Source organism: Saccopteryx leptura, chromosome 12, assembly GCF_036850995.1.
Source record: "Saccopteryx leptura isolate mSacLep1 chromosome 12, mSacLep1_pri_phased_curated, whole genome shotgun sequence".
Classification (NCBI taxonomy): domain Eukaryota; kingdom Metazoa; phylum Chordata; class Mammalia; order Chiroptera; family Emballonuridae; genus Saccopteryx; species Saccopteryx leptura.
Window position 1 is genome coordinate 38,807,262 of NC_089514.1, and position 14,811 is coordinate 38,822,072.

General features: G+C 39.4%; 1 protein-coding gene across 9 annotated transcripts in view; it reads left to right on the plus strand.

Moving 5' to 3' along the window:
• The window catches only part of AKAP9 (A-kinase anchoring protein 9), a 155,928-nt gene that overhangs the window by 107,705 nt on the left and 33,412 nt on the right, over nt 1-14,811 (plus strand). For all 9 annotated transcript variants that reach the window (XM_066354352.1, XM_066354361.1, XM_066354354.1 and 6 more), the window contains 3 exons: nt 10,666-10,818; nt 11,367-11,546; nt 12,144-13,220. In XM_066354352.1, coding sequence (XP_066210449.1) covers nt 10,666-10,818; nt 11,367-11,546; nt 12,144-13,220 — 1,410 coding nt within the window. The remainder of the gene's footprint in view (nt 1-10,665; nt 10,819-11,366; nt 11,547-12,143; nt 13,221-14,811) is intronic.

Sequence of the window (14,811 nt, forward strand, 5' to 3'; positions counted from 1 at the left end):
GAAGAGTAAAGAGGTAACCTGACAGCCGGCCCTCATCTACTAGTTTTTAATAACAGTGAGGTATCAGAACCCACTCAGCCTGTAACTGGAGGCTGAAAGACAGGAACGTAAAATTAAAACATACATCCTTTAATAAAAACCACTTAAGCAGTCTCTCTTGCACTAGGCAAATGTTTTCAGATATCTGATGGCATATAAACGTAAGATGTCTATGTGTCATTATACCTGAGATACCTTTAGGCTACGATCATAGCCTAAACTTGTGTAAAACTTTTTTAAGTTATTAAAATGTTTAGAAAGCAGAATGAATAGAAAAAGAAGAAAATTTTAAGAGATAAGATTTTCAGGAAGTTAAGAGAAAGGTAGAATGTAAAGAGAAATAGAAGGAAGAATTTCTTAAGAAAAAGAAATTTACTTAAGTTAAACCAGTAGGTTTTAACTGTCTAGAGCTCATGAAATCTACCTTACAGGTGGCAATAATAATAACTATAATAATAATAATAATAAAATAGTTAACTTTGTTTAGGTCTTTGCTAGAAAGTGCTAAGTGTTTTAAATGTCCTATGTTATTAATCCTTACGCTGTCCCTGAGTATAGGCTCTATTGTCATCTCTATTTTATAGATGAGTAAACTGAGTCTTCAGAGGTTAAGGAACTAGCTTGTGGTCGTATAGTAAGTGGTCGAGCAAAAATTCCTCCAAGTTATGTCTCTGATTCTGGAGCTGTGTAATGCTGTACAGCGAAAGTATTGGAGGGTGTTTTGCCCTGTTGGTATGAGTATTAAAGACTGTCACTCAGCATTTATTGAGCTCTTACCACGTGGCGACCCCTGCTGTTTTGGGGTTCTTATAGACTCAGTAATAAGATAACCTGGGACTGAAACTGGCTGAATGAAAGGAAAGAATGACCCTACAGTGTTATTTTTAGGAATTGAAGTCTCTCTAGTGATACCTCAAGTTCAGCTATTTATAACAGGAATATTAATGCTTTAGACCAGTACTTTTAAAAAAAATATATTTATTCATTTTAGAAAAGAGAGAGACAGAGAGAAAGAGAGAGAGAAGGGGGGAGGAACAGGAAGCATCAACTCCCATATGCTCCTTGACCCGGCAAGCCCAGGGTTTCAAACTGGTGACCTCAGCGTTCCAGGTTGACGCTTGATCCACTGCGCCACCACAGGTCAGGCTAGACCAGTACTTCTTAAACTTGAATGTGCATATGAATCCCCTCAGGATCTTGGAGTAAAAATTCTGATGCAGTGGGTCTGGAGTAGGGCTTGAGAAACTGTGCATCTAACATGTTCCCAGGTGATGCCAGTTCTGCTCTTCCCGGTACCATACTTTAAAGAGCAAAGCTTTAGATCACAGAATAAGTATTTGCCTTAATCTATTGTATCAAAAAGAAAATAAATACCATGTGTGGTAGGGCAACAATTTTGAACTTAAATATCTGTGTGTTGAAGTAATACCTTGTCATCAAAAATAATTGTAGAAGAGAGAGATAGGCATAAATACTACTATATTAGATAATCTTGAAGATGATATAATCATCACAGTTTTCAACAAACTAATCTGATAATTATGTCTACACCACTCCTAAGTGTATTTAAGGTGTGTCTTCTGAGTTTAATACCACTGTTACAGAAAATAATTTAAATATGTCTTAGACATTAATTAATAGTAGCAGAATAAATATAATTAAGAATGGAAGGCTCCAGCCAGTCAAGATAGTATAGTAGGTAAACGCTGTGCTCCCCCTCCTCTGGTGACAACATCAAAATTATAGCTACACTATAGAACAGTCTGCCTGGAGAACCGAAGTCCTATGATGAAGGATACAAACAAAAAGCCTTATCAGGACTGAAATGAAAAGAGCTTTCTCCCTCTTGAAAAAAAACAGCAGCAGTAAAGCTGCAGAGTATACTAGCCTTGTGACCTCAGGACTAGACACTCTTCTGTCTTCCTAACCTCTAAAATGGGGATGACCTTAGCAAAGATCTCATAATGTTGTTACAGGATTTTAAAAAATAATAATTCACCGGCCAGGGCACACAGGAGAAGCGCCCATTTGCTTCTCCACCCCTCCGCCGCACTTTCCTCTCTGTCTCTCTCTTCCCCTCCCGCAGCCAAGGCTCCATTGGAGCAAAGATGGCCCGGGCGCTGGGGATGGCTCTGTGGCCTCTGCCCCAGGCGCTAGAGTGGCTCTGGTCGCAATATGGCGACGCCCAGGATGGGCAGAGCATCGCCCCCTGGTGGGCAGAGCGTCGCCCCATGGTGGGCGTGCCGGGTGGATCCCGGTCGGGCGCATGCGGGAGTCTGTCTGACTGTCTCTCCCCGTTTCCAGCTTCAGAAAAATGAAAAAAAAAAAAAAATAATAATAATAATAATAATAATTCAAATAAAGCAGCTTATGGAGTACCTGACAATAAATTGTCTATAAATGATGGCTATTATTAATATTTTTCAATACTGTTTCTGTTAAGAAAGTATTAAGCTAAACAGTTTTGAAGGTCTCCGCCAGTGGTAAGATACGATTCAAATTATGTGTCTGCATGTGTCATCAGTATATGCCCCTTTCACGTTATAAAGGTGATAAATGATTTATAGACTGCGCTCTGAGCCAGCTGCCACTAAATGCTGTTCCTGCATCTTAGGTTGTTTTTGATGCAGCAGTTCAATTATCTGGTAAATACACATTTGCAAATCTATTCATTAAATATTTATTTATTATTTTATTTAGAAGATTAATTTTAACAGGGTGACATTGATAAATATAAGAGTACATAGGTTTCAGGTAAACATTTCTATAGCATTTGAACTGTTGATTATGTTGTATTCCCATCACCCAAACTCTGATCATTTTCTGTCACCTTATAAATATTTGTTCTTCGTTACACCCTTCCTCCCATTTCCCCCTCCCCACTTCACTTTTATCTATATCCATGAGTCTCTTTTTTATATCCCACCGATGTGTGAAATCATACAGTCCTTAGCTTTTTCTGATTTACTTATTTCAGTCAGTATAATGTTCTCAAGGTCTATCCATGTTGTCGTAAATGTCACTATGTTATCATTTCTTACAGCTGAGTATTATTCCATTGTGTATATGTACCGCATCTTTTATCCAGTCCTCTATCGAGGGACACTTTGGTTGTTTCCCTGTCTGGCCACTGTGAATATGTTGCAATGGACATGGGGTGAATGTGTTTTATGTACCAATGTTTGCAAGTTTTGGGGGTAGATACCCAGTTAGAGGGCTTGCTGGGTCATAGGTAATTCTATTCTTAATTTTTTGAAGAACCACCTTACTTTCTTCCATAATGGTTGTACTAATTGCATTGCCACCAGCACTCAGTGAGGGTTCCTTTTTCTCCACAGCCTCTTAGCACTTGTTACTACCTGTCTTGTTGATAATAGCCAATCTAACAGGTGTGAGGTGGTATCTCATTGTAGTTTTGATTTGCATTTCCCAAATAGCTAGTAAAGATGAGCATCTTTTCATATATTTGTTGACCATTTGTATGTCCTCTTGGGAATAGTGTCTGTTCAGGTCCTCTCCCCATTTTTTATTTTTTTATTTTTTTAATTTTTTTATTTTTCTGAAGCTGGAAACGGGGAGAGACAGTCAGACAGACTCCCACATGTGCCCGACCGGGATCCACCCGGCACGCCCACCAGGGGCGACGCTCTGCCCACCAGGGGGCGATGCTCTGCCCCTCCGGGGCGTCGCTCTGTTGCATCCAGAGCCATTCTAGTGCCTGCCTGAGGCAGAGGCCACAGAGCCATCCTCAGCGCCTGGGCCATCTTTGCTCCAATGGAGCCTCGCTGCGGGAGGGGAAGAAAGAAACAGAGGAAGGAGAGGGGTTAGAGAAGCAGATGGGCGCTTCTCCTGTGTGCCCTGGCCGGGAATCGAACCCGGGACTCCTGTACGCTGGGCCGACACTCTACCGCTGAGCCAACCGGCCAGGGCCAAACCTGGTAATTTTTGTTCTGTTTCTTTAAAAAATGACATTGAGATTTTGATGAGGATTGCATTAAATGTGTATATTGCTTTGGGTAGTATGACCATTTTAACTTTGTTGATTCTTCCAATTAATGAACATGGAATATTTTTTCCATTTCATTATATCTTTTTCAATTTCTTTCAATAATGTTTTGTAGTTTTCAGTATATAGGTCTTTCACATCCTTGGTTAAGTTTATTCCTATGTATTTTATTTTTTTGTTGCAGTTGTAGAAGGTATTTTTTTTGGTTCATTTTCTGAATTTTATAATTGGCATATAGAAAAGCAATAGACTTTTGTATATTGATATTGTGTCCTACGACTTTACTGTATTGGTTTATTGTTTCTAATAGTTTTTTGGTGGAATCTTTGGGTTTTTCTATGTATAGGATCATGTCATCTGCAAAAAGTGATATCTTTACTTTTTTCCTGATATTGATGCCTTTTATTTCTTTCTCTTGCCTGATTGCTCTGGCTAAAACTTCTAGAACTATGTTGAATAAGAATAGAGAGAGTGGGCAGCCTTGTCTTGTTCCTGATTTTAGAGGAAAGCCCTTCATTTTTCACTAGTTAGTGTGATACTAGTTGATGGTTTGTCTTATATGGCCTCTATTATGTTGAGGTACTTTCCTTCTATTCCAGTTTTATTATTTTAAACAGAAAGGGTTGTTGTATCTTATCAAATGCCTTTTCTGTATCTATTAATATAATCATATGATTTTTCTTTTTGTTGATGTGCTATATTACACTGATCAGTATTCCTGTGCTGAACCATCCTTGTGCTCCTGGAATGAATCCCACTTGATCATGGTGTATTATTTTTTTAATGTGTTGTTGTATTTGATTTGCTAGTATTTTGTTTAGGATTTTTGCATCTGTATTCATTACAGCTATTGATCTGTAGTTTTATTTTTTTGTGTTCTTGCCAGATTTTGGGATGAGGGTTACATTGGCCTCATAAAATAGTTGGGGAGTATTGCTGCTGCTTCTGTTTTTTGGAAGACTTTGAGAAGGATAGGTACCAAATCATCTTTGAATGTTTAGTAGAATTCACTAGTATAGCCATCTGGACTTTTGTTTTCTGGGAGGTTTTTAATAGTTTTTCTATCTCCTCCTTGCTATAGGTATATTTAGGTTTTCTACTTCTTCGTGACTCAATCTAGGAAGATTGTATAGTTCTAGGAATTTATCCATTTCTTCCAGGTTGTTGAATATGGTGGCATATAATCTTTTATAATATTCTACTATGATCCTTTGTATATCTATGATATCTGTAGTAATTTCTCTTTCATTTCAGATTTGTTTATATGAGTCCTCCCTATTTTTTCTTAGTGAGTCTAGCAAGTAGTTGGTTGAATTTATTGATCTTTTCAAAGAAACAGCTCTTTGTTGTATTAATTTTTTCTATAGATTTTTGTTTTCTATTTCATTTAGTGCTGCTCTAATTTTTACAATTTCCTTTCTTCTGTTGACTTTGGGTTGCCTTTGTTCTTTTTCTAGTTCCTCAAGGTGTGATGTTAGGTTGTTTACTTGAGATCTCTCTTGTTCAAACTTTTTTTCGTGTGTGACAGGGACAGAGAGAGGGACAGAGACAGACAAGAAGGGAGAGAGGTGAGAAGCATCAGTTTTGTTTTGTTTTTTGTTTTTTTTTGTTTTTGTATTTTTCTGAAATTGGAAACTGGGAGGCAGTCAGGCAGACTCCCACATGCGCCCGACCGGGATCCACCCGGCATGCCCACCAGGGGGCGATGCTCTGCCCATCTGGGGCGTTGCTCTGTTGCAACCAGAGCCATTCTAGCGCCTGAGGCAGAGGCCATAGCGCCATCCTCAGTGCCCGGGCCATCTTTGCTCCAGTGGATCCTTGGCTGCGGGAGGGGAAGAGAGAGACAGAGAGGAAGGAGGGGGGAGGGGTGGAGAAGCAGATGGGTGCTTCCCCTGTGTGCCCTGGCCGGGAATCGAACCCGGGACTCCTGCACGCCAGGCTGATGCTCTACCACTGAGCCAACCGGCCAGGGCCGAGAAGCATCAGTTCTTTATTGCAGCACCTTAGTTAGTTCATTGATTGCTTTCTCATATGTGCCTTGATCAGGGGGCTACAGCAGAGCAAGTGACCCCTTGCTCAAGCCATTGACCTTGGGCTTCAAGCCTGTGACCTTTGGGCTCAAGCCAGCGACCATGGGGTCATGTCTATGATCCCATGATCAAGCCAGCGACCATGGGGTCATGTCTATGATCCCATGATCAAGCCAGCGACCCTGCACTCAAACTGGTGAGCCTGCACTCAAGCCTGCAACCTCGGATTTTGAACCTGGGTCCTCTGCATCACAGGCCAACATTCTAGTCACTGCAACACTGCCTGGTCAGGCAAGGCTGATATTTCTTTGATTTTCTGTTTGGATGATCTAAGGCTGTCAATGATGTGTTAAAATCTCCAAGTGTGATTTTGTTTTTCTCTGTTTCTATTTATAGATCAACTTGTAGATGTCTTATATATTTTGGTGCTCCCTGGTTCGGTGCATATATATTAAGAAGTGTTATGTCTTCTTGATACAGTGTCCTCTTTATCATTATGAAATGACCATCTTTGTCTCTGGTTACCTTTGTTGTCTTGAAGCCAGCGTTGTCCAATACGAGTATGGCTACACCCACCTGCTTTCCTTTGTATATTATTTGTTGGGAGGATCATTTTCCAACCTTTCATTTTGAATCTACAATTGTCCTTGCAGCTTAGATGTATCTCTTGAAGGCAGTATATGGCTGGCTGGTTTTGCTTTTTGATCCAATCTGCTACTCTGTGCCCCTTTATTGGTGAGTTTAGTCCATTTACATTTAGGGTAATTATTGACACTTGAGGATTTCTTACTGCCATTTTTTTTTTTTTTTTTTTTTTTTTACAGAGACAGAGAGAGTCAGAGAGAGGGATAGATAGGGACAGACAGACAGGAATGGAGAGAGATGAGAAGCATCAATCATCAGTTTCTCATTGTGACATTTTAGTTGTTCATTGATTGCTTTCTCATATGTGCCTTGACCGTGGGCCTTCAGTAGACCAAGTAACCCCTTGCTCGAGCTAGAGACCTTGGGTCCAAGCTGGTGAGCTTTGCTCAAACCAGATGAGCCCGTTCTCAAGCTGGCGACCTTGGGGTCTCGAACCTGGGTCCTCCGCATCCCAGTCTGATGCTCTATCCACTGTGCCACCGCCTGGTCAGGCTCTTACTGCCATTTTATGTTTTGTTTTGTGGTAGCTCTGTGTCTTTTTTGCTGCTTCTCTTTTTTGTTTCTGTCAGTTGTTTTTGTATGGTGATATTCCATACTTTTTTCTCCTGTTTCTTTTTTTTTAAGCTGTGTATTTCAGTAATGGCTTTTTTTTTTTTCCCTGAAGTTGGAAACGGGGAGGCAGTCGGACAGACTCCCACATGTGCCAGACCGGGATCCACCTGGCACGCCCACCAGGGGACGATGCTCTGCCCATCTGGGGTGTTGCTCCATTGCAATCAGAGCCATTCTAGTTCCTGAGGCAGAGGCCACAGAGCCATCCTTAGCGCCCGGGCCAACTTTGCTCCAGTGGAGCCTTGGCTGCGGGAGGGGAAGAGAGAGACAGAGAGGATGGAGAGGGAGAGGGGTGGAGAAGCAGATGGGCACTTCTCCTGTGTGCCCTGGCCGGGAATCGAACCCGGGACTTCCGCACACCAGGCCGATGCTCTACCACTGAGACAACTGGCCAGGGCTCAGTAATGGTTTTTTCATGGGTAGTTACCATTAGGTTATTAAGAGAAAAATGTTCATATGTACAAGAGTCCTTAGTCTTATGAGTTCTCCTGCACTCCATCCTCTTTTGCTACTGCAGATCTTTATCTTCTCTCCTTTTATGTTATTGTTGTCACAAATTATCTTTGTTTTTATTGTGACCTTGTTGGAGCTTTTTTTAGTAGATTTTATTTGTTTTTTGTCTCTGGTTGAATAACCCCCTTGAGTATTTCCTGCAGTGGGGGTTTTCTGATGATTAATTCCTCAGCTTCTGTCTGTCTGTAAAAGTTTTTATTTCTCCTTCACATTTGTAGGATAACTTTGATGGATGTAGTATTCTTGGCCTCTCTTTCTGTACTTTGACTGTTTGGGTCCGCTCTCTTCTGGCTTGTAGAGGTTCTGCTGAGAAGTCTGGTGATAACCTAATGGGCTTTCCTTTATATGTTATGTTCTTCATGCTGCCTTGAGGTTCTTTCTTTGTTATCGGTTTCAGGCAATTTTATTACAATGTGCCTTAGAGTAGGTCTGTTGGGGTTGAGGTAACACTGCATTCTGTTTGCTTCTTGGATTCAAGACTCTTTCCATAGGCTTGGGAAATTCTCATCAATTATTTGTTTGAACAGGCTCTCCATTCCCTTCTCCCTCTCTTCTTTTTCTGATATACCCGTTATCCTTATATTCCTTTCTGGTGGAGTCAGACAATTCTTGTAGAGCTCTCTCAGTTTTTTAAAATTTGTGAGTCTCTCTCAAGCTTTTCTCTCTGTAGTTTCTCTAGTTGCCTGTCTTCAATGTCACTGATTTTTCCCTCTATCTGGCTTATTCTATTAGGTTAGCTTGCTACCTCAGTCTTCAATTCATGTATTGAGTTCTTCATCTCTGTTTTTAAAGTTTCAATCTCCTTGGGGAGGTATTTGTTTGGTTCATTAATTTGTTTTCTCAGCTCATTATGTTGCCTATTGGTGTCTTCTTGCATCTCCTTGAGTATTTTCAGAACTTTAATTTTGAATTCCCTATCACTTAACTCCAAGGTTTCCATGTGATTGAGATTTTTTCTGAAGATTTTTCATTTTCTTTCTGAACTATGTCTCTGTCCTGTGTAGCTGTGGTATTCAATTTTTTCTTCCTTAATGGCATTTGAGAGTGGTATTGTTAAGAACCCTAACTAAAAAATTTAAAAATATATAAAAAATTTAAAAATTATATGCAAGAAGAAAAACCACATAAAAAGATAGAAAACAAACAAAATAAAAGACAAAACACTCTAAAAAATAAGAATAAAATATATAAAAATTAAAGAAAATGAAATTCAAAAGAGGAAAAAAAGGAAAAATAAATTTCAGTTTTGAGAGGTTTCTTCCAGTAGGTGCCACTGTATTACAAGTTTTAGCTCTGGGAAGTTCCTGGGCTTTCCTCTGCTGAGATGTTGCTGTCACAGCGATGTATGTGGGGCTGCATATGCGTTGGTGGGTGGGGCGTGTTGCAAGGGCTCTACAGCTTCGACTTGATGGCTGTATCAATGGCAATCTTAGGTCTCCAGGTGCCCCTGCCCGTCTCAACAGACTCGGGGACCAGACACGGAGTACCTCTGTTCTTCAGGGGAGAGAGTGTCTCTGGAGAGCTAGCTAGGGGGCTTGTCTCTGTCCCTCTCCTTACAGTAAGCTGAAGGCGGCAGCATCTGGGAGGCTGGGGGACCTCCCTTCAGCCTTCTCTGTCTCTGCGGAGTGCGGGCTGCAGGCAGAGCGTGGCCATGACCCTGCGCTCTGGCTGCTTTGGTTTATCTCCCCCCAGCCCCTCCATTTCATTGCTGCTCCTGGCAGAAAGAGACCCAGTCACTCCAGGTTGCCCTCTCTATACCCCTCAGAGAAAAGACAAACAGCCTGAGCCTTCCTCCTTCCCATAATTCAGCAGAAAAAAATAACCCAGTCACTCCAGGTTTTTTCCCTCTCCCCTCCAAAGCCCACCGGGATTGTGTTTTATCTTCCGCCCCCCCCCCCTTTCACCCCGTCCCACCGTTAGTCTATTCAGTGTGCAGATCTTTCAGTTGTGCCTGCGAGCCCAGCTGGGGTTCCTTTGCTGCCTTATAGTTTGTTCAATTTGTTGAAATTTCAAAGGGAGAGATCGGGAGTATCTCTCATGCCACCATTACTGTGACTTCATCTCTTATTAAATATAAAATATTTATAAGTTGCTACAAAGCAATGACCTAAATGACTGTTCTTGTCCTCAGTCAAATCCAGTTTTTTAAATATAACAATAAGGAGCTGCTAATACTCATCATTAGCTTCAGTCTCTATATTACCATCAAAGAACAATTGCTTTATCATTAATGATCATCTATCCTCAGAAGTGAGCTAAAAGTCCATTGTCCTATATATAGTTGGTCTCTAATTTTCTCCTAAAATGATATTAATAACTAACTTATTTTTTAGCTTTCTGTGTTTCAGACCTCCGCCTCTTGCTTCCTTCTGCTTAAACCAGGTACATGGTAGCCAGATAATTCGTTGGGTATTAATATGAATTAATTGAGCTATTCTCACCTGGTGGTGAAATAACAGATTTAATTCTTTAGCTTTCTTCAACCTTTTGATAAAAATTAAATTTAACATACAGTAAGAGTTTAGATATAGACTTTTCCTTCTCCCACAATCCTTTTCTGCTTTCTCAGAGGATATTTTAGATAGGAAGTATCCTCTGAGGTTTGCTTTGGGAGGATAGTTTCAGGGTGTCAAGTTTGAGAAGGTGGAGGAAACACAGTTTCACCTGACTCGGAGGAGCCCCTTTCCTTTTCCTTATAGCGCACGTGTCTTCAGCATACACACCTTCTAGAGCTAATACAGCGTTCTTCATTCTTCTTTCTTGACAAACATATGTGTAAACAGTTTCTTCTCTTTCCTTTTGATAATTTTGGTTCCTAAGATTGCAAACTTAGAAGAACAGTTAGAACAGTTTAGAGAAGAACTGGAAAATAAGAATGAAGAAGTTCAGCAACTACACATGCAATTAGAAATACAGAAAAAGGAATCGACTACCCGACTGCAAGAACTCGAACAGGAAAACAAATTATTTAAGGTAATTAGATAAGAAAAACTTTGCCTGTAAATAATTTATAGTCTTTGTCTTGTGCAAATGTTAATATTAAGCATTTGCTAAATGCACCTGTTAAGTAGCACTTAACAGAGGAACATTAGCTAAAGATGGATTATAATTAACTTCATTATAAATGAAAAAAATCCATACCTTTATTTAAAATCAATAATATTTTAAGAATTATTGATTTACAATAACTATGATGTCTCTGATTTCTTTTTTAAGTGACAGGAGATAGTGAGACAGACTCACACATGCACCTCAACCGGGATCCACCCAGCAACCCTGTCTGGGGCCAGTGCTTGAGTACTGAGCTATTTTTAGCACGTGAAGCTGACATGCTTGAACCAACCAAACTATCCTCAGTGCCCAGGGCCAAGGCTCAAACCAATTGAGCCACTGATGCTCTAGCTACTGGCCAGGATCTCTCACTCTTTTTAATTTGGGCATTATCTTTATAAGAGTTAATTTAAAGAAAGTTTAAAAATCACATATAATGATCTTTCCAACTAAAATGGTTTTGTCCCCAGGATGAAATGGATAAACTGGGATTTGCTATAAAGGAATCTGATGCTGTCTCTACCCAGGACCAACATGTGCTATTTGGGAAATTTGCTCAAATTATGCAGGAAAAAGAGGCAGAAATTGACCGATTGAATGAGCAAATTACAAAACTTCAGCATCAACTTAAAATTACAACAGATAACAAGGTACACTAAAATAGATTGTTACATGAAGTTAATTTAAGGGAGAATTTTAATGGGCAAAATGATGGGGTTTTTTTCTCAGTTTCTCTTTGAATGCAAAAAGCAAATTTTAATTCTCTTTACCATTAACTTTAATTTAACAATCTGTATATATTTTTATCCCTTCTAATATTATCAGGGATTTTTCATGTTTTACAGGAATCCCTGGTCATTTAGAGTTCATTATATCATTCTAATGAAACCTATTAAACATTCTGTTTTATTATGAAGAAAATAAGATAGTGAAAATTTGGTGCCATCTGCTATAGACTTTCTATTTTTATACTTCATTCTTTCAGTTAGAATATTTTGATATTATTTTACTTATAGGAAATCAGCTACTAAATGTGTAGATCACTTTGACAGAACTTTCTGAATGGTCTAAATTAGGTGATTCTTTGATATGATGGACTGTTAGTCTATATTAAAATTAATGTAGTATATCCAAGAAATATTTTATTTTGTGTGATAAACATTTGAAGATCTTGCCCTAAAATAAAATAGAATTCTCAAAAATATAAATACATATTTATTGTGTATGTTACTTTTCTCCACTAATAGGTTATTGAAGAAAAAAATGAACTGATAAGGGATCTTGAAACACAAATAGAATATTTGATGAGTGATCAAGAGCATTTGAAGAAAAATAGAGAAGAAGAAATTGAGCAGCTTAACGAGGTGATTGGAAAACTTCAGCAGGAATTGGCAAACACTGAACAGAAGACCCCAGTGCATGCTCATTCTCTTCCAGAAGAAGCAGATAGTTTAAAGCACGAGTTGGATGTGGTAATAGCTGAAAAACTGGCTTTGGAAAAGCAGGTAGAAGCCACTAATGAAGAAATGGCCTTTACAAAAAATGTTCTTAGAGAAACCAATTTTAAAATGAACCAGCTAACCCAAGAATTATGCAGCTTAAAGAGAGAACAGGAAAATATGGAAGAAACCCAGAGTATACCAGAGAAAAGTGTAAACGTGGCTGTGGGTGATCTGAGCAGAAAGAAGCCTGAGCCAGCAGTAGTCCTTCCTGAGGGTGCTCCTCAAGCCCTAGAAACTCAAACTTACCTCAGATGTTTTGAAGAAAACAGCCGAGTTTCCATAAACAGTTTGGAAACAAAGGTGCTACAACTTGAGAGCACTGTGAGTGCAAAGAACTTAGAACTTACCCAGTGTTATAAACAAATACAGGACATGCGAGAGCAAGGCCAGGCTGAAACAGAAGTGCTGAAGAGGAAGATCGCAGACCTGTGCGCTGTACTTGAGGAGAAAGTGGCTGCCGCGGTTGTGAGTCAGGCCCAACTTGAAGCAGTTAAGGAATATGCAGAACTCTGTCAACGTAAACATGTGAGTTCTTCAGAGCCCGAAAGGACAAATGGACAGATTTTAAATCCACCAGCAGAAAATGAGATGGAATCAACTGTAGCAGCGTTAACCTTAAGAATCTCAGAATTAGAAAGCCAGGTGGTTGAAATGCAGACTAGTTTGATTTTAGAAAAAGAACAGGTAGAAATTGCAGAGAAGAACGCTGTGGAAAAGGAAAAGAAGCTACTAGAACTACGGAAGCTGTTGGAGGACAGTGAGACGACACAGGGGGGCAAAGCGAGGAGCAGAAGCTCTCAGGGAGACTTCCAAGTTCCCAAGGTAGCTTGTGTTTCCGTTGTTTCATTAAGTTCGCTAAGAAATTTTCTTTTCCTTTGTTCGTTAAGCTGATTGCTAATGTATTAATCAATAATGGTGTTCTTTACATCTAGCGATTTATATATAAAATATTTTTATAAAAATATTACTATTCTATGCAGTCTTATCGCTAGAATAAATGATACAAACTAGATTTTGTATTCATTATTTTTTTTTTTTTTTTTTTTTAGATTTTGTATTCATTATTGTGGTCTTAAATAGTTAGAAGAAACTTAGAAATGTTAAGTTTAGCAAATGTCCTCTGAAACTTGTGTGGGGTTTCTCCTTTTCCCTCTAACCTGCATGTTATGTGATCACACTTTTAGGTAGTTGAAAATATTGTATCAAAATATATTAGTGTTCTATGGAATTAATATATGAGTGATAAAATTCTTTTCAGGTTTTATATCTGGTAATAAATTTTATTCTTATGAAAAATTTGTATTTCACCTGTACCTAGTAAAGATATGAAATCACAGTTATTTCTTAGCGTAGGACTGATATGAAAGGACTTTAACTTTCAGAGCCTCACTTTATATATGTATTTTTGATTTTGAATAATAAACACATAGTCTTATCTGAACAACAGGAAATTAACTGATATATCAGGATTCTATAAATATGTAACTTATTTTACAAAGAATAATAATGCCAGTTACTAGGCTTTTTCTTCATAGCTTGCTAGAACTATAAATTACTATAAATAATATAAAAATAGTAATGTGATTTTCCGGATATACAGTATGTCCGTAAAGTCATGGTGCACTTTTGACCGGTCACAGGAAAGCAACAAAAGACGATAGAAATGTGAAATCTGCACCAAATAAAAGGAAAACTCTCCCAGTTTCATACCTATTCAGTGCAGTTCGATATGGGCTCACGCACAGATTTCTTAGGGCTCCTTAGGGAGCTATCCCGTATAGCCTCTACAGACTCTTCACTGACTGATGGCCTACCAGAACGGGGTTTCTCCACCAAACTGCCGGTTTCCTTCAACTGCTTATCCCACCAAGTAATGTTATTCCTATGTGGTGTCACTTCATTATAAACGCGCCAATATTCACGTTGCACTTTGGTCACGGATTCGAATTTAGCGAGCCACAGAACACACTGAACTTTCCTCTGTACCGTCCACATCTCGACTGGCAATGGCAGTGGGCTGCTCCGCTGTATACACAGTGTTACGTCATCACCTGCGCATGCGCACATGCTGCCACGTCATCCTACAGAAACTGGGAGGGTTTTCCTTTTATTTGGTGCAGATTTCTTTTTTTATAAACACTTTATTTTTGTTTATTTATTTATTCATTTTAGAGAAGAGAAAGAGAGAGATGGAGAGAGAGAGAGAGAGAGGAGGGTAGGAGCAGGAAACGTCTACTTCCATATGTGCCTTGACCGGGCTAGCCCAGGGTTTTGAACCAGCAACTTCAGTGTTCCAGGTCGACGCTTGATCCACTGCACCACCACAGGTCAGGCAGGTGCAGATTTCACATTTCTGTTGTCTTTTGTTGCTTTCCTGTGACCGGTCAAAAGTGCACCATGACTTTATGGACAC